The sequence below is a fragment of the Caenorhabditis elegans genome, chromosome V (genome assembly GCF_000002985.6).
Source record: "Caenorhabditis elegans chromosome V".
Classification (NCBI taxonomy): Eukaryota; Metazoa; Nematoda; class Chromadorea; order Rhabditida; family Rhabditidae; genus Caenorhabditis; species Caenorhabditis elegans.
The window spans coordinates 10,647,144-10,671,597 of NC_003283.11; the positions used below are offsets into that span (position 1 = coordinate 10,647,144).

General features: G+C 34.2%; 7 protein-coding genes and 6 non-coding genes across 15 annotated transcripts; 5 read left to right on the plus strand and 8 right to left on the minus strand.

The window, feature by feature from the left end:
* The first annotated feature begins 88 nt into the window (after positions 1 to 88).
* On the plus strand, positions 89 to 161 carry lsy-6. The gene has a single exon (NR_002394.2). It is a non-coding gene; the product is annotated as a pre-microRNA lsy-6 (primary transcript).
* A 256-nt stretch (positions 162 to 417) lies between these two features.
* C32C4.16 (uncharacterized protein) lies at positions 418 to 971 on the plus strand. The gene is made up of 2 exons (NM_001392597.1): positions 418 to 667; positions 764 to 971. Exons 1-2 carry the CDS (start codon positions 632 to 634, stop codon positions 860 to 862), a joined length of 135 nt encoding a protein of 44 aa, NP_001379530.1. The 5' UTR covers positions 418 to 631; the 3' UTR covers positions 863 to 971.
* A 331-nt stretch (positions 972 to 1,302) lies between these two features.
* Positions 1,303 to 4,854, plus strand: aqp-6 (Aquaporin; the record flags this gene model as incomplete). Of its 3 annotated transcripts, none has more annotated exons than NM_001269316.4 (6): positions 1,303 to 1,410; positions 3,564 to 3,672; positions 3,854 to 4,086; positions 4,138 to 4,215; positions 4,283 to 4,587; positions 4,642 to 4,849. In NM_001269316.4, the coding sequence occupies 6 exons, from the start codon at positions 1,303 to 1,305 to the stop codon at positions 4,676 to 4,678; spliced, it is 870 nt and encodes a 289-aa protein (NP_001256245.1). In that variant the 3' UTR covers positions 4,679 to 4,849. The 3 variants fall into 3 exon arrangements, with proteins under 3 accessions (NP_001256245.1, NP_001256246.1, NP_001256248.1); NM_001269317.4 differs by lacking the exon at positions 1,303 to 1,410 and adding an exon at positions 1,608 to 1,748; NM_001269319.3 differs by lacking the exon at positions 1,303 to 1,410 and having other exon boundaries at positions 3,591 to 3,672; positions 4,642 to 4,854.
* On the minus strand, positions 1,433 to 1,630 carry C32C4.10. Its single transcript, NR_069319.1, has one exon. It is a non-coding gene; the product is annotated as an Unclassified non-coding RNA C32C4.10 (non-coding RNA).
* Positions 4,852 to 7,122, minus strand: ugt-35 (glucuronosyltransferase; the record flags this gene model as incomplete). The annotated part of the gene is made up of 7 exons (NM_001028523.1): positions 4,852 to 5,149; positions 5,195 to 5,417; positions 5,855 to 5,991; positions 6,037 to 6,269; positions 6,310 to 6,449; positions 6,497 to 6,607; positions 6,654 to 7,122. The coding sequence occupies 7 exons, from the start codon at positions 7,120 to 7,122 to the stop codon at positions 4,852 to 4,854; spliced, it is 1,611 nt and encodes a 536-aa protein (NP_001023694.1).
* Positions 7,123 to 7,271: 149 nt separating this feature from the next.
* Positions 7,272 to 9,835, minus strand: ugt-34 (glucuronosyltransferase). The gene is made up of 7 exons (NM_073327.6): positions 9,336 to 9,835; positions 8,713 to 8,823; positions 8,531 to 8,670; positions 8,254 to 8,486; positions 7,897 to 8,033; positions 7,599 to 7,821; positions 7,272 to 7,554 (listed from the first exon to the last, which is right to left on the minus strand). The coding sequence occupies exons 1-7, from the start codon at positions 9,796 to 9,798 to the stop codon at positions 7,281 to 7,283; spliced, it is 1,581 nt and encodes a 526-aa protein (NP_505728.2). The 5' UTR covers positions 9,799 to 9,835; the 3' UTR covers positions 7,272 to 7,280.
* Positions 9,836 to 11,091: 1,256 nt separating this feature from the next.
* Positions 11,092 to 12,515, plus strand: tut-2 (Cytoplasmic tRNA 2-thiolation protein 2). Its single transcript, NM_073328.8, has 7 exons — positions 11,092 to 11,182; positions 11,234 to 11,331; positions 11,380 to 11,502; positions 11,550 to 11,726; positions 11,772 to 11,958; positions 12,013 to 12,233; positions 12,286 to 12,515. Exons 1-7 carry the CDS (start codon positions 11,107 to 11,109, stop codon positions 12,451 to 12,453), a joined length of 1,050 nt encoding a protein of 349 aa, NP_505729.1. The 5' UTR covers positions 11,092 to 11,106; the 3' UTR covers positions 12,454 to 12,515.
* Positions 12,492 to 14,324, minus strand: sqv-4 (UDP-glucose 6-dehydrogenase). Its single transcript, NM_073329.11, has 4 exons — positions 14,146 to 14,324; positions 13,761 to 14,100; positions 13,181 to 13,711; positions 12,492 to 13,022 (listed from the first exon to the last, which is right to left on the minus strand). Exons 1-4 carry the CDS (start codon positions 14,320 to 14,322, stop codon positions 12,625 to 12,627), a joined length of 1,446 nt encoding a protein of 481 aa, NP_505730.1. The 5' UTR covers positions 14,323 to 14,324; the 3' UTR covers positions 12,492 to 12,624.
* Positions 14,325 to 17,159: 2,835 nt separating this feature from the next.
* F29F11.10 lies at positions 17,160 to 17,301 on the minus strand. Its single transcript, NR_069320.1, has one exon. It is a non-coding gene; the product is annotated as an Unclassified non-coding RNA F29F11.10 (non-coding RNA).
* A 1,290-nt stretch (positions 17,302 to 18,591) lies between these two features.
* F29F11.16 lies at positions 18,592 to 18,740 on the minus strand. Its single transcript, NR_069321.1, has one exon. It is a non-coding gene; the product is annotated as an Unclassified non-coding RNA F29F11.16 (non-coding RNA).
* Positions 18,741 to 18,809: 69 nt separating this feature from the next.
* On the minus strand, positions 18,810 to 18,957 carry F29F11.18. Its single transcript, NR_069322.1, has one exon. It is a non-coding gene; the product is annotated as an Unclassified non-coding RNA F29F11.18 (non-coding RNA).
* A 1,483-nt stretch (positions 18,958 to 20,440) lies between these two features.
* twk-12 (TWiK family of potassium channels protein 12) lies at positions 20,441 to 23,747 on the plus strand. The gene is made up of 13 exons (NM_073330.5): positions 20,441 to 20,625; positions 20,674 to 20,736; positions 20,786 to 20,924; positions 20,970 to 21,064; positions 21,352 to 21,447; positions 21,495 to 21,676; positions 21,724 to 21,965; positions 22,016 to 22,273; positions 22,322 to 22,591; positions 22,672 to 22,841; positions 22,889 to 23,082; positions 23,421 to 23,519; positions 23,569 to 23,747. The coding sequence occupies exons 1-13, from the start codon at positions 20,443 to 20,445 to the stop codon at positions 23,630 to 23,632; spliced, it is 2,055 nt and encodes a 684-aa protein (NP_505731.3). The 5' UTR covers positions 20,441 to 20,442; the 3' UTR covers positions 23,633 to 23,747.
* A 350-nt stretch (positions 23,748 to 24,097) lies between these two features.
* F29F11.11 lies at positions 24,098 to 24,233 on the minus strand. The gene has a single exon (NR_069323.1). It is a non-coding gene; the product is annotated as an Unclassified non-coding RNA F29F11.11 (non-coding RNA).
* Between the last annotated feature and the right edge of the window lie 221 nt (positions 24,234 to 24,454).

Consider the following 24,454-nt stretch of genomic DNA (forward strand, 5'->3'; position numbering starts at 1 on the left):
GAAAGAGTATAAATAGAAGATTCATCGTTCAAATGTTTAATGTTCGACTTTTCAAATAATGTATTCCTACTAATTTCTGAAAAATAAGCCATCAAATGCGTCTAGTATCAAAATCATGTAAAAACTGTAAAACAGATTTTGTATGAGACGCATTTCGATGACGGGCACAACAGAGACACCGCCCATAAGACGGTATCTTTTGATGGTAAGAGGTGTGAATCTATAATACGACTGTGTGATCCATGTGTCGGTTACCATAAAAAGGTACATCTGTGGTCCCAAAAAAGGTGATAATGAGTATTCAAAGCATTTTAGCAGCTGCATAGTTACCGTATCTTAATAATAATAATAATAATTTATTACGCTCGCTGGGAGACGTGAAGGAATACAGAATACAAAAGTTATCATTGTTCGCTTGTACTAGAATTGGTGCAGTCGGGCAATTGTTTCCATTCCATTAGAATGTTGTCCTTGTCCTTGCGTTGTCCTTGCGTAGACTCCCCCATAGTGGGCGAGCGATTCCCGAGTGAAAATAATCACGGAATGAAAAGAGTATAGATGTTTTCCTACTGTACAGTGTTTTCTCTATCAGTGTTGTCAGTCATTTACATTAATATTATCTTTTTCAGAGATGAAAAAGGAAAGCAAAACTAGATGTGAATTTTCTGTGAGTTTGATAAGCCTTTCCATAAAACGATCACAACATTTGTTGTACGTTTTGAAGAAAATTATAAACTACGACATGCGGATACATTATTTTCAGACACATTTGGCGTTTCTATACGGAAAACTACAAGTTTACATAGCTGCACCTATGGCGACTTATATTTGTTTTGATTTTTTGGTTTCGGACTTCAAATAATATTACTTTTGTTGATCACAAATACTATTCTTCAACTTTCAAAAAACCGTCCACAATTTTTTAAAATTAAATTTTCATGTCAGCTTTAACAACACTCTTTTTCAGTTCTATTTGACCCTTATTTGACCTTTGCTTTTATCAATTTTTATAATCATATTTGCAAATAAAATGATTGCCAAGGCAAATATTTTGTCTGAAAAATATTAAAAGTCAACAAAGTTATGAAACTTTTTCTACCGAAAACTATCAAAAAGTCTGAGACTGAGACACGGCTATATTTTTATTTGGCTCTCACGATTCTGGAAAAGTACTTTTGTATGCTGACTACTGTACTTTCTCACATACAAAGATATATATTTACATTTCTCGACATCATTCCTTTTTTTATTCTGTAAGCATTTTCCAGAAAGCTTCTGATAGTACTCATCAAAACTTGAAAGATGGTCATAAAAGTCAACAGCGGGGGTCTTTATGGCGCCGATGTATTTGAACTGAAAACATTCGGAAAATATCGAGGAGAAATGAACAGGAAACCCGACTTTGAGCAGGTAACGTTTTTTATATTTTCATAATGTATTACAGTGGTCACTTTTCTATAATTTTCTCTATGTACAGTTCATGACAAAAAATCAGGTGCTGGAGGTGAAAACAAGTCGATTACTCTCAATCTAATTTATCTCCGTTCCTCCTTACATTTACCCGAAAATAGTTTCTATAGGTCATTGGGAAAAACATTACATTTATTTTTTCAAAGTTCTATTCTTATTTCAAAATGGAGGTTTGTCCAGTTTATCCTGATTCTGAAAATATTCCTTCTCCAATGGTTCGAAGTGCTTCTGATGTTATTTTAAACTCAGATCCATTTAATTCTACAATGGAAAATTTGGTAAGCAAATATTTTTAGGATACATTCAAAATTGAAATTTGAATTTGAAAACATTTGACAGTTTCTCTAATATAGGTTTCAATGAAAGTTCTTCACTACACCACAATGTATTAGCGATCATGTCATACCTTACTTTTACTTGACCTAGAATTCAGCAAAAAAATGCACTGGAGCACTTTCAGATGGCTCTTTCAGGGGTTCAGAGTTGAGTTCCGCCGCTAAAATTTTTGTGGTGATCTAGTCTAAACATAAGCTTTCAAATGACATGCGTCTCAATTTAAAGTCCGATACTAGATTGACTTCCTTTCCTTGTTAGGTTAGCTCAAAAATAACTAATTCACCTTTCCTGACACTTCCCCCTTTAATGCATATAAAGCGCGTGGTTTTTCTTCTCATTCTGCTCCGACGGGCTCATAAAACCACTGAATTTCCCATCGCAGAAAGGACCACTAAACAAAATTCAGTTTTAAAAAGTGAGTGTCCACCTCTCATTTTGACCAGTGAAAAGCCATAGCAACCCGTTTTTATGCAAGTGGGTCAAAACTAAAACTACATCCTCGTTTCTCTTTTTGCACATAATTAGACAAATACGCGATAATTCAGATTAAAAGAAAGTTGGAGAGAATATGGTGGTAACTAATTAGCAACCTAACCTAGTTTTTTATCTGGTGAAACAACTTTCACGTTTGTTCCTAAAGACTATTTCCGTTTTCATCACTTTTAGCCGCCCGCGACAAATCCAAGAAAATCCAAACAAAGTGTCAATGTTTTTTGTTGACGAAACTATATCAAATGTATGTTTTTTTTAATACAAAAATATATGTTTCTATGATTCTAAGCTTTCATTTTTATTGTAGCATGTACACAAATTAAAATATTGAATATAATTTTTGTTAACTGAACTTTTTTCTTTTCATTGTAGTTCTTAAAGTTGGAAAAAGTCAGCTAATAAATTTTTGTCACGTACGAGCTTCAAGCTAGATCATTTAAGTAGATTCTAAATCACCAGTAATCACAATTTTTTAATTTGAAGCACTTTATTTTTCCCATCTGATATTCGATAACTTTTCAAATGTACAAAATATCTGAATTTTTAAAAAATCAAGTTTAAAATGGTTTTATTAGATTTTTGGTTTTCAAAACGCTAAAAAATTCAGAACATGGAATCAAAGTTCTAGAACCATAACAAGCGTGGTTCAAAAAGTGTTTAACTTTCTTTGCAAAAACACTTCGCGGTGGTCACTCTTGATTTCTCTTCTAGCCATCTTCAAAAATGAAAATTGAAAAATCGAACGACCGGTATAAAATGGTAGGAGGTGTCTTCAAATCGTCTTCTTCAATCCATTCATGACGTTCTCATCATTTATGACTTCCAAAGTTTTAGACGTATTCCATACACACTCGCTTTTTCATTTTATAATTCATAAGTAAAAAGAACTAACAAATCGTTTCTATTTTCTGTTTTCTTTTCAAAAACCACACGAGTTGTGGTTCTTTTTTGAGAACCAAAAGAAAAATTACCGGAAACGTCTATTTCACGGTGAATTGGGCTTCAAGTAAGAAGCATTGAGCAATTTTTACCTAAAGTTGTTTTGAAATACGCCTATTTTTACCAAAACATTGTGGTTTTTGGTTAAAATTTCAAAACCGACAACTTTTTTTCCCAGATCCCGTGATCTGTTCTCGTCAATTTTCCATCAAAAAAGTGTTTGAGATCTGGATAATTGGACGGACTTTTTCATATGCACCCCCCTCCCCATGGATACTTATTCTCTTGTCAAACTTTATTTTCATTAGTTACTTTTTATTTTTCAGAAAAACAGTTCAGATATTGTTCCGAAAATGGTTGAAGATGAGAAGGACTACACAATTTATTCTAAATGCGCAGCTGAGTTTATTGCAGTATTACTATTTGTTTATATTGGTGAGTCATCTTATTATTCTAGATACATAACTTCTGAGGAAATACTTGGGAATATTTTGGGATCCTAGATGTTTTGGTGTTTCAATTATGTATAAAATTATCATTTTTACTGATGAATGATGCAACGGGAAATAAGTTTATCTAAATTTCTCATACAAACTCTACTCATGAATGTTCTCAGGATCAATGCAAGCAGCAGGAGTGTTCCTCCATGATGGAGTACTTCATGCAGCTTTCGCCCATGGAGTAGCTATTTTTGTACTTGCGGCAACTTTTGGAGGAGTCAGTGGAGCTCATATCAATCCTGCAGTAACTTTTGGAATTGCTCTTGTTGGACGTATCAGCCCAATTCATGCCGTCTGCTATGTGGTCTCTCAACTACTTGGAAGTGTCTTCGGTGCCCTCCTTGTTCGGGTAATTTATTACACTACAAATTTGAAATGTGATTCATACATCTAATTTCAGATTTCACTCCCTTATAAAATGTATAATGTCATTAGCGCTGGCGCCACCCTGTGTGGAAAAGGTTACAACTGGCAAGAGGTAAAACGAACAAAAAACAATTGTGGAAATAGAATATGGGAATAGTAACAAAACTGGTTTTTTGTAGGGACTAACTGCTGAAATTGTGACAACTTATATTCTTGTACAAACAGTTCTTCTTTGTGCAGTGGATACTGATAAAAATAGATTGGCTCCATTGGCTATTGGATTTTCGTTGATAATTGAAATTCTTGCTGCTGGAGCTATCTCTGGAGCTTCAATGAATCCTGCTCGTTCTTTTGGACCAAATATTATGGGACAAGTGTTCTTGAAGCCTGAGCATCTTGATGCACAATATATGTACTGGAACTATCATTGGATTTATTACATTGGTCCGATAATTGGGGCATTTATTGCTGCAGGTGTTTACAGGTTTGTCATAATGGTCAAGTGTTCTCTTTTAAAAATGTTTCTTTTTTATTCCAGAATGTTCTTCGCTCGTGACTACCGTGTCCTTGCCTAACTTGAAAGTTCTTGAACGATTGAGAAAGAAACTATTATTTTAAAGAAAACAAATTGTATAAAATGGGATTCAACTGCATTTATTATATTTTAATAACGAGAAAAGTAGTATAATAATAATTAATTTCTCATTTTCTACATTTTCTCGCAGTCCATAATGAAGTTCATTTATATTTACTTCGTTTTTCTATTTTCTTGTGATTTTTCAACCGCTTTTTTCTTTAGAAGCAAGTTAAGTAATAGTCGTAAAAAAGTGAACAGAAAATAAACTAGAATAGCCAAAAATACACCTAAAAACAGGAAAATGTCAATCATATTGAGAGAAAAAAACGACATTTGTCGTGAATACGGATCCAAAGAAGGGAGCTCTCCGAACTCTGCACCAAATGTTGCATGTTTTATGAGAAGTTCACGGGGAGAAATGGGTTGATTGTTGAGTTGTCTTGCCAAGATTTCTGCATTCTCTTGAAAACTTAAAAGGGAAAATCAGATGCACTTTTAACCTGTTTTATATTACCTGTTGTCTTTTAAAATTTTGGCTAACGACACGCGCAATTTTTCAAAATTTCCCAAATCTTGTTTTTCGAGTGAAATAGATCCATTATGTCTAACCAACATTTTTGCATTTCTCAGTTGATCCGCAAAAATTGGAACAAGAATTGCAGGTTTACCCATGTAACTCAATTCATTTATACTTCCCAATCCAGCATGAGTGATAAATGCAGAAAGACGAGAATCGGCTGAAAATTTTTCATTTGAAAAAATGTTCGATTAATTTTGCTCATATTGTTCAAGTTTGAATGATTTTTAATACAGTTGCGGCAGAAAAACTAGCAATATTCCAAACGCGACCTGCCCTAAGTGTGACATCGAACTCTTCAACCAACTTTAGTAGTGTTAGAGAATCGCACACTATTCTCGCAAAATCTGCGGTAAAAAAAATTAAAAAAGGGTGTTCTTAACACTCTATCACTACTAACTGTGATTGGTTGAATTTAAAATCTGCGATGGACAGGCTGACCTTGATCAAACTTTTGTCAGGTCTTTGGTAGGCATCGATCAGAGTATGTGCAGAGAGATCTGGTAACAGCTTCCGAGTAGTACTTTTAAGCAATTTGGCTCAAAAATTTGTGCAAGGAGCGGTAAAACTGACAGCGCAACTTTTTGTAGTTCTTACCTAAAAGTGCCGTCTGAGGAATCCATTTGAAAAAGTGCAAGTTTTTGAGATTGTTTGCAAAATCTAGTTCATCGGACTCGTATTTCCAAATAAATGTTACATTTGGAAATTCTTCAATCACTTTAACAATAATTGATCTGAAAATTATAATTTTATTGTTTTTCTGAATAAATCACAATTACTTGTATCTATCTGGCATGTCTGTTGAAAGCATGATTGATCCAAAAGAGATTAAAACTGTTTTCACTCTTATGTTTAGAATATTGTGATATTCATCTGATAGTCTTTCTTCTCTAATTTGAGATGTATTTACTGAAATTCCACCAATCAAAACTGTTTTAGTGAGCATCGGACGAGGGAAATCCAAATAAGGATTTGAGTTTAGAAATACAAAACTCGCTTTGGATTCAGCTTCCTGACAAAAATACAATTAAAAAGCAAAAAATTAAATTTACCTTTAGATCAATTTCATAGTATGGATGTGAGTATGAAATCATTTTTGGGGGCTTCATAAAAACTTGATAGATAAAAGCACATACAGTGTTCATCAATCTTTCTTGAAAATTCATTTTTTCGCCGTATGGAGATAATGCACCTGAAAACAATAACAATTAAATTTTGCTGCAATTTATAAAAACTAGCTTGAAAGAGTAGCAGGAGATGCTGGTTCTCCAATTGATTTACTTAATACCATTCCATGTGTGACGGAAAATGTTGGATACAGAGTTTTGATTCCCAGATATTGTTGAATTGCTTTAAAATATGCATATGACTTTCTGATGGTTTAAAAATAATTTACCGATAGCATTAAATGCCAAAACTTCGTAGATCATTGCATCAAACTTTCTATCTTTCAGAGAATCTAGAATAGATAAGTCGGCTCTTAAATTTTCATATATTTTATGAAACATTTTTTGAAACAATTTTATTGAAGGAATCATCGAGAACACACTTGGCTCCTCGGTCCAATATTTAGAAAATCCAGCAGATCCCATTATTTCGCCAAGTTTCTTCAATTCTTCATCGGGTTGAATATAGATTATATCAGTAGTATGCTTTAGATATTTGAAATTTTCATATTTTTGAACTATAATCGGAGCAAGAAATGTCACATTATGCCCTTCTTCGGAAAGTGTATCTGCTATTTTAGCAAGAAATGTGTGATGGCTATGTGCAAATAATGGGCAATACACTAGAAAATTAACAGATTTTGAATTTTGGAATAAAATAGATATGAGGAAGAAGAGAATGGTTTTTCTACATGTCATTTTGTGAGATCATACTGTATACTTTCTCTGTTTTTGTAGTCCTGTTCATGAAAAAAACAGGTCTCAGAAAGTGGAACAAGGTGTAGGCTAACCTATAGTCATTCTGAAAGTTAGATGAATTTCAAAAAGATCTTTTTGCAGTTATGTGTAGCCTTTCATCAGTTTATTTTCTCTTTTCTTACAAAAACACTTTTGAAGAACACGCGAAAGAGATACAGTGATATAGAAACGAATATAGCAAAAGTTGCTGTCAAGAATAAAATAATATCAATCATGAAAAATGAGAAAAATGACATTTTACGATAATGTGGATCCAGTGATGGTAGTTCTCCAAATTTAGCTCCAAATTCGGCATATTTTACGAGAAGATCGTGTGGAGAAAATGGTTGACTCTCCAATTGTTGAGATAACAATATCGCGTTATTCGTATAGCTGTAAAGTTGTTACATAATTTTTTTTTCAAAAAATAATAGAACCTTTTATCATTCAAAATGGCATCCACAGCATCTCGAAGTACGTCAAACTTTCCAAGATCTTTCTTGTCTAATTCAATAGATCCATTGTGTCTAACCAACATTTTTGCATTTCTCAGTTGATCCGCAAAAATTGGAACGAGAATTGCAGGTTTACCTATGTAACTCAATTCATTTATACTTCCCAATCCAGCATGAGTGATAAATGCAGAAAGACGAGAATCGGCTGAAAATTATATGTTTGAAAAAATCAGTCGGCTAGAATATCCTAATTTTGAAGTTTTAATGAAAGTAGTACTACCTAATAAAGCTGTTTGCGGGACCCATTTGAAAAAATGAAAGTTTGGAAGATTTTCTGCAAACTCGACGTTGTTGTTTTCATATTTCCAAATAAATGTGACGGATGGAAATGATCTCACCACTTGAGCAATTGTGTCTCTGAAAAATTGAAATTTGGATTTGTTGTATTTTTAATTTCATAACTTTAACTGTTTCTCGTTGTACAGTGATTTTTTTTGAATTCAGAAATGGATATTAGCACTACTTTTTAAAAGTGTAACAGTGACAGTTATACTAGAGGCCAATACAACTTTTGTATCAAACTGTTGGTATACTTCTGCAATACATTTTGATTTTCTCAAACAAAAAAATGTCCTACTTGTATTCTACAGGCATTTCACTTGAACGAAGCATTGAACCAAATGAAATCAACACATTTTGTTGTTTTAAATTTAAAATTGTATTGTATTCTTCCGGAAGTTTTTCCAGTCTCATTAGAGTTGCGTTCACAGAAATACCACCAATTTCTATTGTCTTTGTCAATGTTGGGCGTGGGAAATCCAGGAACGGATTTGAATTGAAAAATATGAAAGGAGCTTGTGAAAGAATTTCCTGAACATACAAAAGTTTCCATTTTTATATATCCGAAAACAAACCTTGAAATCAAAAGTTTGATGTGGATACTTGAAAGAAGTTAATGTTGGTGGCTGAAATATATGGGTAAATGTAAAGTCTGCAAGAGTATTTAGAAGACGTTCTTTAAATGTCATTTTGTCTCCAAATGGGGAAATGGTTACTGAAAAATGTTTGTCAGTCCAGTTGATGTTTTAAAAGTTACTTGGTAGAAAAGTAGGTGATGAAGGCTCTCCAATCGCTTGGCTCAATTCAGTCATATGTGTCATCGACCAGGATGGGAAAATAGTTTTTATTTCCAAGTACTCTCGAATTGCTGAAATAATATTATGAATGACTATTTTCTAATAAGAGATTGACGGGTTTGCAAGGAAATTGTATGAAACCTCTCCGGTGGTGGAAATATGACCAAATATCATAGTAGACCATTTAAAAATAGTTTGGAACTGTTCAAAATTAACAGTCTAAAAATTGGCAATCACTCCGTTTTTAAATATCTTGATTTTGGCTCCAAAACAAATATTTTCATATTTTAATAAAATGTTTATAATTTTTACTTGAATATTGTGTGAGTTCAAACCTACTATACAATGTTGGAAATTTATTTTTAAAACTTGTGTGATTTTTTTTTTAATTTTTGGCAGTTTACCAAAACATCGACTGAAACTTTTTAAAAACCTTAAAATGTGTTTGACAGTTTAATTGGGATATCTGGTTTTAATGGATAATCAATGTAAGTTGGTAATAAGTTGAGTTAAATAAATCCCCAGCATACTCCATTTTCCTAATGCAGTGAGTACTAAACTTCAAAATTAGACTTTCACTTACGATGTGCACAAAAAGCAAGTGATTCAAAAATCATTGCATCAAACTTTCTATTCTTGAGATTATCCAACACACTCAAATCCTTTTTCAAAATATCATGAACTTTTGTGAACATTCTGAAAAATCTCTCAATCGCTGGAATAAAAGTTAGTATTCCAAAATCGTTTTTCCAAAACGTTGAATAATCAGCATTTTGTGCAATTTCTTCGAGTTCTTTATCCGGTTGAATGTAGACTATATCAGTTGTATGCTCCAAATACTTGACATTTTCATATTCTCTGTGTATAATTGGCATCAGAAAAGTTACATTATGCCCAGCTTCCGTAAGAGTATCTGCTATTTTTGCAAGAAATTTGTGATGGCTGTGAGCAAATAGTGGACAGAATACAAGATAATTATAAGAAAGTGTGAGTTGGGGCAATAAATGTAATAGAAACAAGGAAAAATGCCAGTAACTACGAATCATGGTTTTTTATCATTCGTAACATATGTAGTTCATATGTTATTTTATATCAAAAATTTTCTTCTCTATCTTTTTGGTTGATTCTGAATATTTTGACCGTAAAACGATGACAATTGATAGATAATGTAATATCTGTGACTTCGTTTATAGTCATTTTGTAGTAACTACACAAGTTCGTAGCCACAGTATCTTCTCCGCGTTTCATCTTCAAAAGACTGCGATACAATTCAAGCGTTTTTGAAGGCTGCCGCGTATAAGACACTCTGCTATAATCTAGCGAGTTGGTTTATTCTTTCTTATCAGTGAGAATAGTTGTATTTGTAGTTTTTGAACCCCAAAGTCATAATAGTTGATGTTTTCTGATGTTATGAATATGTTACCGTTGACAAACGAAGTATTTTAGCAAGAAAAGTTCAAAAATAAAATGTTGGTTAGAACTTAGTCTGTTCACACATTTTCCAACATTTGAAAATATTCAGGTCAAGAGATACAGCGAGAGACATCTCGCGAGTCCAATTTTGGTAATTTCTCTTGAAACGGCTGTAACTCAAGAACGAGTTTTCATGATAAAAGTTTTTGTAATAAAATAATTTCTATTGTTTGTAATTAGTCGTTTAGGCTTCTCAAACAACTGGGAAGTAGACACAATCTCGAATTTGTTCTATCTCGAACGAGACTGTGCAGTTACTTTTCATATCTATCGCAAAAAAATTTCCAAAGTATTATAGTTTTTATTTCCCACAAAAACTGATTTTAAAAAATTCCCGCTCTTTTTTTAAATTATAGAATGGAATTTACAGAGAAATAGATAAAAAGTTTATTATCAAAATTTTGATAGCTATTAAGAGCTTTTAGAGCTATTCGTCTTCATTTTTTTGTATCGTTTCACCACTTGGTAAGCTTCTTGCAGCGTCGACACCGGTACAACATTGATCCGTGCTTTCAAAGAATCCGAAATCGATCCAAAATTCTCCTCCAGCACAATGACAATCGGCCCCGCCCACAGAACCGCGGCTTGCAATACGCCCATTTCTGCAACTGCCGCACGGCGAGAATTAACCAGAAGAAATAATTTTAAACCCGTGCGGCAGTTGCAGAAATGAGCGTATTGCAAGCCACGGTTCTGTGGGCGGGGTCAATCCCCCGAGTTGGTAATCCCCCCAATTGGACATCCCCCGAGTAAGAGGCCTCTAGAGGGGAAAATAAATTGTCGTACTTTCTGGTGTAAGAGTTCACTGTGTAAACATCACATTTCACGACACTTTCTTTATTTTTTATTTTCAGTTAACTTTTTTCTTCGTCTAAATATAAATGGAACTCGGCAACTTTGTGACTGATTTAAACGGCAAAAAGTGTGTGAAATGCGACAAAGATGCCAAATTTACAGGTAATGAATACAATTTCATGTTATTTCTTATCAAACTGTCCTTCTTTTTAGGCGTCGATCCAAAAAAAGCGTGGTATTGCCAAGAGTGTTTCGTTCAAATGGTTAGGAACAAGTTCAGATCATCTTTAAGCAAGAAAAAAATTTATAAGGTTTGGAAAGTATCGATTTAGTTTTTAATTTGGTTTTTAAACATTCAGGATGCTGATGCTCGTGACACTTTAATTGTTTTCGATGGTACGCTATCAGGAACGTTTCTTCTTCATCAAATCAACGATGCATTGAAGCAGATTACCTACAAACGTCTTATGGTAAAGCCAACGGTAGTTTTATTTTATTTAAATTAATTTTTTTAATCATAGATTTGCAGGTACTTGTTCTAGTGTCATTGACAGAGGATACAGAGATACAAATGGTTATTAAGCGAATCCAGGAAATCAAAAAATCCGTTTTAGAGAATGTTCGATGGGTTGTGGCACATTTAGCTTGCTCAATGTATGACGAAGATTTTAAATTGAAAGAAAACGAATGCAATGGAGTCGAAAAAGTTTTCAACCCTCAAGAAGTTTAATCTACTTACTTATTTTTTCAGATTTCCGATTACAATCAGCTCATAGCTTCATGTTCTGTCCCGACATATAGAAAAGAGTTGGAACGTGTTCTGAAAGAGAAATGTCTTCAAAAAATTGCATGTTCGATGGGAATATTAAAGTGTATGGTTCCTGACCATGCCGATGATTTGGGGAGGCTAGCTATTGATCAACTGTGTCTTGGAAGAGGTATTGTTTTCAATTTTGAAACTGTAATTATAAATAATTTTTGTGCCTATTTAGGTGGTTCTATATCAACATTGGTTACAGTGACCGATAAACGCCCAGACTTCATGCTGATCCGGCCGCTATGTGATATCTCTAAAAAAGAATTAGCAGTTTATAATTACTTATGTGACATTGACAAACATTGTATACATATCGCTCAGCAAAATAACCAGCAAAAATCGGTTCAGACGCTGACGGATGCGTTCATCTGCACATTGGAGAACGAAAAGTTTTATGTACGTCAGTTTTATAGGTGATCAGATTTTTAATTTTTTGTTCGTATTTCAGTCAACGATCAATACGGTTCTAAGCACAGCTGCTAAAATTCATAACACCTCAATAGGAAAGGACGATTCCAAATGTTCGTTTTGCAATGTGGAAGTCGCTGATTCGGTTTGCTCTACTTGTTCGGCAATTCGAGAGTGTACAGGCGACCTACTTACTTTACTGTTCTGAATAATATTTTTTTGTTTTTTGTTGACTCATTTGTTATTCTGATTTGATAAAACTTTACTATTAAGGCAGTTAGATATCATAAAATGCAATAAATTATGAGTAAAAAGAAGAAGCATGCAGATAAATAATTTTGAAGTCAATAGTGAGAATTGGAGATTTTCCAAGACACGATTAATAACCAGCTGTTCCGAATAGATTATAAGCTTGATCTGGAGAAGTTCCAATGGCGAATGTACGGAACCCGATTTCACGCAATGCTTTCTGATCCAGAATGAGTCTTCCATCGAATATGGCAGCTGGATGCTGCATGTCATTATGAATCTGACTGTAGTTCAATTCAACGAATTCATCCCACTCGGTAAGTACAACAATTGCGTGAGCACCACGTGCAGCAGCATATGGATCCGACTCAACAGTAATGAGACGCTCAACATCTTGCGCACTTGTCACCGAAGCCAGATCGTTGAGCATTTGCGATTTCTGCACTTTTGGATCGTAGACTGATAATTTTGCATGCTCCTCCATCAAGTGTTTGATTACGTGAATGGCTGATGATTCGCGTGTGTCACCTGAAAAACCAAACTTGTAATAATATTCATTTTCTTGACAATATGGCAATATGCATAGCTTTAAAATACCTGTAAATTGTAAAACAAGCATGTAACGTATGTATATTCTCGGTGTATTTTTAGATTAATGTTGAACAGCTTTTTGCGCTTATACTCACCTGTGTTCTTCTTGAAAGCGAATCCGAAGATTGCAATTTTCTTATCAGTCACCGTGTTAAACAACTCCGCAATAATCTTGTCTGCGAAACGTCTTCGTTGCCAGTTGTTAATATTAATCACTCCTTGCCAATAATCAGCGACTTGTGGAAGATTGAGAGATTCGCAAAGATATACAAGTGAGAGTACATCTTTTTGGAAGCAGCTCCCTCCAAAGCCAACAGATGCTTGTAGGAACTTGCTACCAATTCGAGTGTCATATCCAACTGCGTGAGCAACTTCCGAGATTTCAGCTCCGGTAGCTTCGCAAACGGCAGAAATTGAATTGATCGATGAAATTCTTTGAGCCAAGAATGCGTTGGCAACGAGTTTCGAAAGTTCGCTGCTCCATGTATTAGTAGTAATAATACGATTGCGTGGCACCCAGTTTTCGTAGATTCGAACAAGTTCAGCGACGGCTTGAAGTCCTTCTGGAGAGGATTCTCCTCCAATGAGCACACGATCTGGATTGGCAAGATCCTTCATAGCTGTTCCTGAAAATACAAGGTATTTAATGGCAAAAACTGTGAATGTGTAGCCCACCTTCAGCCAAGAACTCTGGATTTGACAGGACTTGGAACTTTAGATTTTCGTTATTTTTTTGTGCTTCTCTCAAAATGCAACCAATTGATTCTGCAGCCTTTACCGGAACTGTACTTTTTTCCACAACAATCTTTGGACCACCCGCGTATTGAGCGATGGTACGCGAGACTGACTCGACATATTTCAGATCTGGAGCCATTCCTTTGCCACGTCCGTACATTTTTGTGGGAGTGTTCACCGAGATAAAAATAAGATCGGCTTCAGCAATCGCTTTTGGAATATCAGAGGAGAAGAATAGATTGCGACCACGAGCGGCGAAAACAATCTCGTCAAGTCCAGGCTGCAATATGTTTATTAGAGAAAAATTTAAAAAAATATAGCTCACCTCGTATATTGGCAATTTATCAGAGTTCCACTCGGCAATCTTAGCGGTGTTCATGTCCACGACAGTTACTGTAATGTGTGGACACTTGTGCGCAATCATTGCACATGTTGGTCCACCAACGTATCCAGCTCCGACGCAAACGACTTTCGACACCTTTCCGAAGACTTGATCAGTCATTACTGAAATTTGAAAATATTTAAAATGAAAAGTAAAATTAGTAAGCGATAAAGAAAAGCTTTCAAAAGGAACACGATTTTTAACAACTCGAAAGGCGTCAAGACATGAAAATGAAAAAAAAAACTTTTACATTTGAATTGCCGCCCTACAGAAAATCAACTCGTACAATGCAGAATATGCACAATAAATGACGACAATTGAGAAATACTCTTTCATGGTACACATTTTCATGGTTTTTCAGTTTTAAAATCAAAAACACTTCTAGAAAAACGTATATTTTATCTTAAAAATTGTTAACGCTATCATAAAGCTTTCGAAAAATCTTGTGCCAAAGTGACACGTAAAAATCTTCTGTCGTGAGTTGTCGTCAGATCTAGCGCCGCGTCTGCGCCGCTGATGCCCGCTATTTAGCAAATTAGGTCTAGAACCAAACAATTTATTCTTAAAAGCAAAAGTAGCGTTTTTTGTCATCGTAGCTGTATGGATATATCAAGGGAAATATTTCAATAGAATCAATGTATCTTCGTTTTGGGAATATATCAAAAACAGCCACGTTCTGATTTGCATAGACAACACGAACAAAGGACAAATCGACAAAGAATCGAATATCGTTGCGAAACGTGGAAAACGATCAAAAAATGGAGGGGAAAGTGGATTGACCAGAAACAAAAGAAACAAATACAGAGAAAAAGTGAAATCGGATCGAGTCGAATGCTAGTGCATGTTTATCAAGATTTGAGCGCTAGCGCCAGAAGATAGAGATCAAAACTTTATTTTTCAATAGAGAAAAATTAGGAGTGGAACAATTTTTCAAAAAATGCAAAACAAAATATGGTGACCGAAAGTTCGTTTCGAAGAATGTTAAATTACATCTGAAAATTATTTGGGTGTGGCTTTCGATAGTTAAACATCAGCACTGTTTACTTTTATAGCTTAAAATTTGCACAATGATAAAAAATCACGATCACTTAGAACAAGGTCAACCACCATACGGCTCAAAAATTGTTCGGGCATTTTTAATAATATTAACAACTTTTTAAAAAAATAATTCATATTATATAAGAATTTGTTCAACACAAAAAACGACCGAAATGTGTATTGACACAATTTGTCAGATTATAAAAAGCAACAAGTACAGTACCCCAAAAGTTCTGAAGAATATAAGTGTCTATTATATCAGTTGATTTTGAAAAAAAAACACCTGGAAAACAACTGACATCACCTGATAGACGAACATTTAAATATATTTTAAACTGTTGAACGAAACCAGGACAAGGGCACATTTTGTAATTAGGAGTGGAAGAGAGGTGGAAGACGAAAAACCAGATGTGTAAAAGAATAGGGAGACGACCTTCGAACATAAATAAATAAACTGAAAGAAGCTGATTCATCGACGTTTATGTGAGAAGGGTCAGCGATAAAAAGACCGAGCCTTCACATGTGCGTGTGTGGTCAAACTAATAAATAGTACAAAAATTGATTATATCATTGCACTATAGAAGCCAATTCTGCAAAAAATAAAAAGGGAGATATTTGTTTTACAATAGCTTGTTGAGCTTTGATTCGACAAATAAATGGGGATGTTAGAGTGTGAAACCCATCAGAGGATCCTGGTACAGTACTATTTTGAAAACTATTCTACTTCCAAGGCACTGTTTGAAACCTAATTAAGAGAGAAATGGAAACAAAAATGTAATGGTTTATGGATTTTTAAAATTAGTTCTGTAAACAATATTGCATTTCGTTTGATAAGAAAAACGTATACATATACAAATTAAAATTAAATTTTATAAATATCAAAATTATGTATTAACGTATCAATAAATTCCGAAAACTGTCTACCGTATTTCCTCTATTAGTCTTACATGCAAGACTAATTTTCGATTGACCAGTAGGGGTGCAAGACTAATAGGGGTGCAAGACTAATAGAGGCTGCAAGACTAATAGAGGAAATACGGTATGTTATTTTAGTCAGAATTGGCAAAAGGTGTGCCTGTAAAAAATGATCTTAATAGTTGAAAGTGGTTCGAAAATAAAGCTTTATAAAGATTAAAATACTATTTACGGTAGAGAACTGTACTTCAGTTTCTATAAGCCAAGAAGTCAATATTTCGAATAACGAGATGTCTTATACCATTTTTTGATACTATAACCTTTTGTCGGCTTCCATATTAGGCATACACGTTTCTTCAGTGCCTACCGTTTATCATATTTATTTTGACGAAAAGTCCAGTGTGTGGTATTTACACAGTTTAGACTTACGCATTTCTCATTTTTCTCATTTAAATTAGTTCGATAAAAAGGCATACAATACTTAAAGGTTGCCTTGGAAGCTCACTTTTAATGCCTGTGTGTAATTCTTCGTAGACGATAGGTCATTCATCAAGTGACTTATAACTTTTTTAAACTTTGTCTACATTTTTTGACGATTTGAATTTTGAGTAGAGTTTTCATTTGGCGTTCAATTTTCTTATGAGCAACCTACTTCTTTTGCTATTCACCTATTAGAACACTTGTCAAATATATTTCGATTGTTTCATAGATAACTGAAAATAACTCTTTTCCTCACTTCTACAACTGACCGCTGCAATGATCCAGGCACAGATTAAAAGCTTTTTCGTCGAAAAAAAGAGTCTTTTGTCTTGGGTGCCCTCTTCAAGAAAAACTTTCGTGTCTTTCTTTAAATAATCTGAAGCCCATGTTGCTTCAATTAGTAAACAAATGAACATTTCCTTTTTTCAAAAATAAAGAAAGTATTCCATTTTTGGTCTAATTGAATGAAGAAAGAAAAGGGAACTTTGATGAAGCTCTTTCAATTTCATCCGAATGTTGCGATTTTTGACTTTCTCTTCTCTCGATCCATAAATTAGCGACGCGCCCTCTTCTTCCAATCACTTGCCATTTATCTCTTTTCGTTTATTGCGTCTTTTACTCACTATCATTCTGCAAAAAAAAGAAACCAATAAAAAATTTCATGAAGCTCGAGCAGGTCATGGAAGAAACTTTCTAATGAAACAGTTGTCTGTGAATCTCACCTATTGTCCTCCTCAACTCATAGATTTATTATCGAGGTGTGAGCGATGGCAGCTGAGGTTTTGTTTGGAAGAGGGTAACTGGGATAAACGAATGAGATGAAACAACACAAAATAGAAATCCGAAGAAAAAAAAAGAGATTTTTGTGTTCTATCTTTAACTTTTCTTTGTTATATGTATGTTTCTCACTCTTTGAGCAACTGTTTTGCCTAGTTAAACCATCATCATTGCTATTCGAAACGTGGTTGATTCATAGATGTCATTCCGAGTTTGTGTCATTTTTAAATTCGTACGTCTAGAGTATTTCAAAACCAAAAGGCTTTTGATCTTTTTCAAGAGCTCTCTTGATTTCTGGTTCTTCATTTTCTTTAATTGAATTCTTAAATTCAAATACAGCTCTTCTTTTTGATGGGGCGATGTTTGTTTTACATTTTGTTGAAATTTCAGCATGTGCAAATTATGCCCTGGGCAAGCTTTTGAAATACATTAGCTCAATTTATGGAAGGTTCAAAAACTATTTTAGAAAAATAATTAGTTTGCAAATGAGTGGTCTCTTTGATAATTTTAAAATAGAATCTTCACACTTTTTTAATTGCATTTTCGAGATTTTCATTCAAAAGTTCATAAAAAATGTACACCTGCACAAACTTCATATTCAATCAAGGATGATAAGCAAGAATTTTGCCTGTGCCTGAACTATTTAAACAAAAAACTTCGATCTGAAAATAGAATCGAAAATGTGTAATTTTTTCAAAAAAAAAAAACCTTTATAAGTCCACAAGCTAAATCAATTTTTGTATCAACAGTAAATATCAACCCGTCAATCTTCAGCCCAGTGTTCTGCATCAAAATCGCATAACTCGAACGCATTTACACGAAAACTATGATCATCATCACTCTATTACGATGTGACTTCAATCTTCAGACAAATTCAACTCGTTCCAAGTTTTATCGTTTGTTTTTCTTCACCTGGTGAAGAAGTAGAAAGGAATTGAAATAAAAAAATAAGTCATAGGTGTAGTGTGTGTGTGTGCATTGTTTCGTCGCCTTGCTCTCCGACTCCATCTCGGATCCATCATCATTCGATGCATGTCTCATGTTCGTCGACACTCTCCATTCTACCTCTTGTCACATTTCTCCCACTTATAATTGATCGATCCGTTGTGGTCCTGACCGACCAAAAAAATCTCGAAGCAGATTATTATTTTCATCCTAGACATGACGTACTCTTCTTCGAAATAACTCCAACAAACTCTTTCCTCATTTCACCTTTGACCCAGTAAGAAGAGATGATTAATCATTTTTTCCAAGGGTGGCCACATATACCGATTTGTTTGCTTCTCATGTGCTCCGTGAGCACACTTAAACTGAAGAAGACGTCGATGTCGTCTTCTAAATTTTCCCAGTGTCTTTTAGTTTTTTTCTTCATTTTTCTCCAAAAAGAAGAGTGAATCCCCTCTTGTTGGCTTGGCTGAAAATTTATGACCCATAATACCTTTTTGGTGGTATATTTTCTCTTTGTTCTACTGAACCTTCCTGTTGTTTAACATAAACAAACGACTCAACCATGCTGTAGGTGCATGATTTATGAAGGTTCCGAACATATTCTAAAAACTTTTTTCTATTTTTCTATTCTGTCAACTCGTCAAATATTTTCTGATACCTGTCACAAGGACATTCCGACTTTGTTTTTTAAGCGGTTCAGAACAAATGGCAACTTGCGATAATAGACGTTCTGCGGCTTTCTGGAACGAAATACGTTTTTTCTAGGTATTCACGTTTGATTCTCCTACATTTTTCGAGCAGCAAAACTTCTGACTCCCAAAAAACATCAGAATTTAAAATGACAAAGAGTACCTCAAAGATTATGCTCTAAATTTGGTTAGCCAATAACATTTGCAAGCTAGGTTTTTCAACTTACGAAGCAAGTAAAAACGTTGCATTTAACCTGAAAACAAGCATTCAAAAAGTGTATGTCTTACACTTGTTCTTTCATTGTGACTTCTCATGTTTCACATAAAACTTGAATAGCACCAAAAAATATTTTTTGAAAATAAAATGATTAACCAAAGCTAGGGCATACTATAAGGTGTTTAATTACATTTGTTCTAAACTTTAAACTTGAAAACTAAGTTGTTGCACCATAAAAAATATTTTCGCAACATTTCCTTCCTCAAATAAATTGGCTTTATTTCTAGAAGTTTCAGACATCAAAACTTTTTATCTTCCAAACATTTCTTGAGAAAATTGGTCTAACTGAATTGAATTTAGACCGAAAAGCTGCTGACACATTTCCTTTTTTTAGTTTCTTTTTCTGTTCCCTTTTCACAAATTTATCTAATTGATCTGTTAACTTCTTTAATCTTTTTTCTTTTTTCTTCTTCTTTTCCTTCTTTATGTTCCAATTGTTGCTCTCATTTTGTTCAGCTGTGTATTTCTTTTTCTTTCGTTTTGTTTCCTGCGGCTAACAAATAGCCAGTGGTCGAAGAATTTACGATGACTCGCGGGATCTTTGTGGGCTCCTGAAGCTGCTCCACTCACTCACAAAAACGAGGTGTCGAAAACGAAATGGGTTCCTTTTCACATCACACAATTGCCGCCGTTGCGATTAAACTACCAACCATCTTTCTTTGCGTGATGTCGCAAAAGTCCCACAAGCCCCGCCTCAAACATTTTTGCAGTAGAACTACTCTTTTATCCTATTATATATTTGCTGTTTAAAATTATCTCTTAATTTTAAACTTTAAACGTTTCTCATTAACAAATGGCATAATGAGGACCAATTTTTGCAACTTTTAATTTAATATTTTCCACCCGAATTTCTAACCAAAGTGTAAAAGTTAATTAATAAAGAAACATGCAATGATATTGTTTTACTGTGAATTTTGATGACTTCGAACAAATATAAGAAGCTTCCTAGATAAATTTTAACACGGAAATGTGTGCATGGATTCAAGATCAAATCTTTTAGGGTTTCATTTTCCTACTTTTTATTTAGTTTCATTCTAATCAGATGATTTACATACTTTGATGAAAATTTCTTTGTCAAGATCTCAACGTTACCCCTATTAATTATTTCATTTCCAGATGACACTGTTCAAAAAAATTCAGTGGTTTTGTAACCTGATCCGTCTAAGAAGCTACTACAAATTCTTATTATTAATTGCTTATACTGCATTTGGAGCCTGGCTCTTTAGGACTTATGAATTACAAGCTGATATCAAAAGACGATCAGTTTTTGGAAATACAACCAATTTGGTTAGACGGCAGGTAGAACTTTGAATTTTGGGTTTTAAACTTAATTCAAAACTATTCTAGCTGGCAGAGAGGTGGATTGAAATGCACAAAGATGCAGTATTGAGGAACGATTCTGCATTGAGGGTTTAAAAATTGAATTGTATTAAACGATAATTTAAGATCAAATTTTCAGTTTCGAAGAGCTGCTGAAGCAGTTGAATGGTTACTCGATGAGTTGAATTTATCAGATCATATCAGAGATTTATCAGAAGAAACTCCATGGACGTGGACTGGTGCTATGTTTTATGCAGGACAATTATATACAACAATTGGTAAATATTTTGTCAAAGGATTAATGTGAAAAAAGTTAATTTTAGGTTACGGTTACCCAACTACTAAAACTGACGAAGGGAGAATCTGCACAATATTCTATGCACTCTTCGGAATTCCATGCTTTCTTATGTACCTTAAGGTCAGTTATCATTTCTCAATTCCTCCAAGTTATTTGTCTCTCCAATTGTTTGGACCTTCAGCAATTTGTCACCCCATGAAAAAGTGTTGATCTTCTCATATTAATTGACATTTGCTCTTTCTTTTTTCTTCTAAGTTGCCCCGCTGCAAGTTGACTAATGAGTTGATGAACAGCTCATTTGTTATATTACACTTTATCAGATAGAGAATGCAATTGAATGGAAGAAAGATAAGCAGTTAGGAAAAAGGGCTCTAAAAATGCATGGATTGATAAATGATTCGTTTCAGTCAATTGGTAAGACATTGTCGAAAAAAATGAAGAAATATTACAAGAAGTTGAGAAGATCTCGAGTAGGAAGAATACTACTTCCAACAAGAGTTACGGTAGGATCTTTTTTGCTCAATTACTAATACAAAAATATAATATTTAGGCAATGAAAGATGGATTTGAAGATCCTGAAGCTGCTGAAGAACGAAAAAAGAAACCATTTCCAATACCAATTGCAATTATAATGCTGATTATTTGGATTTGTTTTTCTGCTTCCATGTTTTGTATTTGGGAAGATACATGGGTTTTCTCGTCTGCTGTTTACTTTTTTATTGTTTCTATTTCGTATGTTTAGTTTTCGAAAAGTTTTTTTGAAATCCTCAACTTTGCAGAACTGTTGGTCTTGGAGATATGCTTTTTCGTACTCCAGACATGATGGTCTTTAACTTTCTACTCATTCTTGTTGGATTGGCACTTCTTTCAATGTGTTTCGAACTTATTACTGATAGAGTTGCAAAATGGAAACAAAAAAGATTCGACGAACACATAAAAAAAGTACAGAAAATGGCGTTTCAAGTTTTTGAAAAAGACCCGTTCATTGAAGAAGCTCCACCACTTGGAATTCGTATGGCTCGTGAGTAGAAATCAAAACAATTTCATTCCTGCAGTATCTTAAAATTTCAGCAAACTTAATGCAAATTGCTGCAACCCACGTAAGTGAAGAAAAACGAGGATTCTTTGCTGAATTCAAGGATTGGTTTGCTGGAAAAGTTACTGATAATGTGATCCAATCTAAGTTGGAAGATAGTGATGATGAATCAGATAGTGAAGAAGCACTTGAGGAGTTTGATTCTCCGCAGATTGCAACAGTAACTGCAAATGATCTAATAGTTTGTTCAAATGGAGCAGCAACTAGAAGAGTTAGCAAACAAAGTTATGCATGTAAGTTTATACAATTTTTGATTCACTTTTATTTTTGTTATTTTCAAGTATCTGATATCTCCAACCTTTCAAATTCGAAAATTCTGCCTGGAAATAACTACGGCCAACTACTAGATCGCATAAAGGCAATGGAAAAATTTAAGCCAAAAAAGAACGATCTTGATTCAAGGATGTTTGCAAAGTTTTTGGAAAACAAGAAGTTGGCTAAGATTTTAGAACAAACCGAGTTAAGAGAGCTGGCAACAGTATCTTGTCAAACCGATCTCAGTGGATTGGTTGTCCAAAGAAGAAATCCAAAAGGAAGACATGCAAGAATTGGTAGGTTTCTCCATATTCTTTAAAGTTTTGAACTATTAAAACTGATTTTGATCACTCAAACAATAATAATATTTGAACAGGTTCATGCTCATCTCAATCCACAATGTCCACGTTGCTCCCCAATAAAATGCATGCACCGGATGAAGATTCTGTAATGTCATTCACGTTTGGAGATCTGAAATTTGATTACAAAACAGAACCATTTATTGATGAATACTACATTCGTGAATCGAATCATTCTATATTTGATGTAGGTTTCAAATAATATATTCAATCAATATCATTGTGTAAACACAGTTTGATGAAGATGAAACGGTGAGGATACCACAAAAGATGTTGATTTCAAGACCAGGAATGCCTCCACCACCTCCATCTCGTCCATTAAATCTTGCTTCACCTTTGAGAACTCTTTTAGAGAAAGAACAGAAGTATGATGAAGATCCAGAAATTCAGTTAACTCCAAGACGATTGAATTCATTATCAGATATTCAGTAAGTTCCTAAAAAATTATTCAGCCAAGATATGTTTCCTGTACCGAATAGTATAAAAATATTTCAGAATTGGAAAACTCCAAAAACCTTTTAAAAAGAAGAAGAGTATGAGCTTTCTTGAAATGTTGTTGTGTAATTTCGGTGTAACTCTAAATCCTGCTGCTTTCACAGACATTTTTTGCTTATTTCTTCTCTTACAAAAATGCAGTTTAAACTTTAAAAGATTTCAAAAAATATATTGGACACTCGCTATCACATTTGCCCACTGTATATCCATGCCAGCTATTTATTTCAATCAATGATTTTTCCACTTTGAAAGTAATATTGTGCATTTCCAGGGCTCGTAAAGTAAAACTTGGCGTGGATGAAAATCTTCAACATGCTCGCCTTGTCTGTGGTTTGTTACCTCAAGATTTTGATTCTCCATCAACTTCCACGTAATGTTTTCTCGCTGTTAAAACTCAATTGAATCACTTCAATTTTCAGGTCGACGTCAATGATAGATTCTGGATATGAACTTTCAAAACGAGATGCGTCTACAATGGCTTAATTATCACACTTTTAAAATATTGCTACTCTAAAATGTCTTTTCAACTTTTCAGTGTTTATATCCGGTTTATATGTATTACGGGTCATGTCGTGTCAATAAAATGGTAATTGTATAAGAAGTGGGCCAATAGTGTGCTCTTTTATTTGTCATGTGTCCTGGTGGCAGAAATACAGTAATTTGATGCCTACACGCAACAGTAATACTTTACTAATCTCTTTTAACTAATATGTACACACAAACTTTCATGACCTTTGTTCGTTCGTTCCCTAATCTTAGTAAAAAAGTATAGAGAAGAGGATATTGTGAATCCATTTTGTGTGTGTAGGTGGAGAAACGCACACACAAATCAGCAAGGAACAAGAAGTTGAGCAAAAAAGATTACGGTAAGTGGACAAACAGATAACGCGGCCGTATTTTTGGATCCAAAAGCCAAAATTGTTGATGAGGAAGATTGATGATGCGCAAATTAGGGAGCAGTTTTTGGAAGGTCAAAGAGAAGCCCGTCCGCACGCATCTCCCGCGTACACACCACAAATAAGGTAGTTTACTTTTCGGCGGCATCCCTTTGCGGCTGTACACAATAATCTTGTAGAAGATGATTCTAATACTTGTAATTGGATTAAGGTTAGTTGTGAATACGAGACAGTGATACTGTTCACAAGTTTTCTTTCGGGGAAATGTATATGTATATGAGTGAAGTTATGTTGAAAAATTGTCAAATTAAGTCAAAGAATTCAATGTAAAATTTTTAAGCCAAACTCTCAGTGATATTAATAGTCTTAATGTAGACAAAGCAAGTGATACAGTTACATAGTTAAGCAC

Excerpts from the sequence above, each read along its gene's own strand:
- sqv-4 (NM_073329.11), bottom strand. The coding sequence starts at position 14,322 with ATGACTGATCAAGTCTTCGGAAAGGTGTCGAAAGTCGTTTGCGTCGGA. Across the intron at positions 14,101-14,145 it reads ATAAATTGCCAATATACGAG|CCTGGACTTGACGAGATTGT; the intron begins GTGAGCTATATT and ends AACATATTGCAG. Across the intron at positions 13,712-13,760 it reads TCCAGAGTTCTTGGCTGAAG|GAACAGCTATGAAGGATCTT; the intron begins GTGGGCTACACA and ends TTGTATTTTCAG.
- tut-2 (NM_073328.8), top strand. The coding sequence starts at position 11,107 with ATGGAACTCGGCAACTTTGTGACTGATTTAAACGGCAAAAAGTGTGTG. Across the intron at positions 11,183-11,233 it reads CAAAGATGCCAAATTTACAG|GCGTCGATCCAAAAAAAGCG; the intron begins GTAATGAATACA and ends CCTTCTTTTTAG. Across the intron at positions 11,727-11,771 it reads AATGCAATGGAGTCGAAAAA|ATTTCCGATTACAATCAGCT; the intron begins GTTTTCAACCCT and ends TTATTTTTTCAG.
- ugt-34 (NM_073327.6), bottom strand. The coding sequence starts at position 9,798 with ATGATTCGTAGTTACTGGCATTTTTCCTTGTTTCTATTACATTTATTG. Across the intron at positions 8,824-9,335 it reads ACTTGCTTTTTGTGCACATC|CAATTCGAGAGTACTTGGAA; the intron begins GTAAGTGAAAGT and ends ATATTATTTCAG. Across the intron at positions 7,555-7,598 it reads GCCATTTTGAATGATAAAAG|CTATACGAATAACGCGATAT; the intron begins GTTCTATTATTT and ends ACAACTTTACAG.
- twk-12 (NM_073330.5), top strand. The coding sequence starts at position 20,443 with ATGACACTGTTCAAAAAAATTCAGTGGTTTTGTAACCTGATCCGTCTA. Across the intron at positions 20,737-20,785 it reads GGAACGATTCTGCATTGAGG|TTTCGAAGAGCTGCTGAAGC; the intron begins GTTTAAAAATTG and ends TCAAATTTTCAG. Across the intron at positions 21,966-22,015 it reads ACTTGGAATTCGTATGGCTC|CAAACTTAATGCAAATTGCT; the intron begins GTGAGTAGAAAT and ends TTAAAATTTCAG.
- C32C4.16 (NM_001392597.1), top strand. The coding sequence starts at position 632 with ATGAAAAAGGAAAGCAAAACTAGATGTGAATTTTCT. Across the intron at positions 668-763 it reads AAACTAGATGTGAATTTTCT|ACACATTTGGCGTTTCTATA; the intron begins GTGAGTTTGATA and ends CATTATTTTCAG.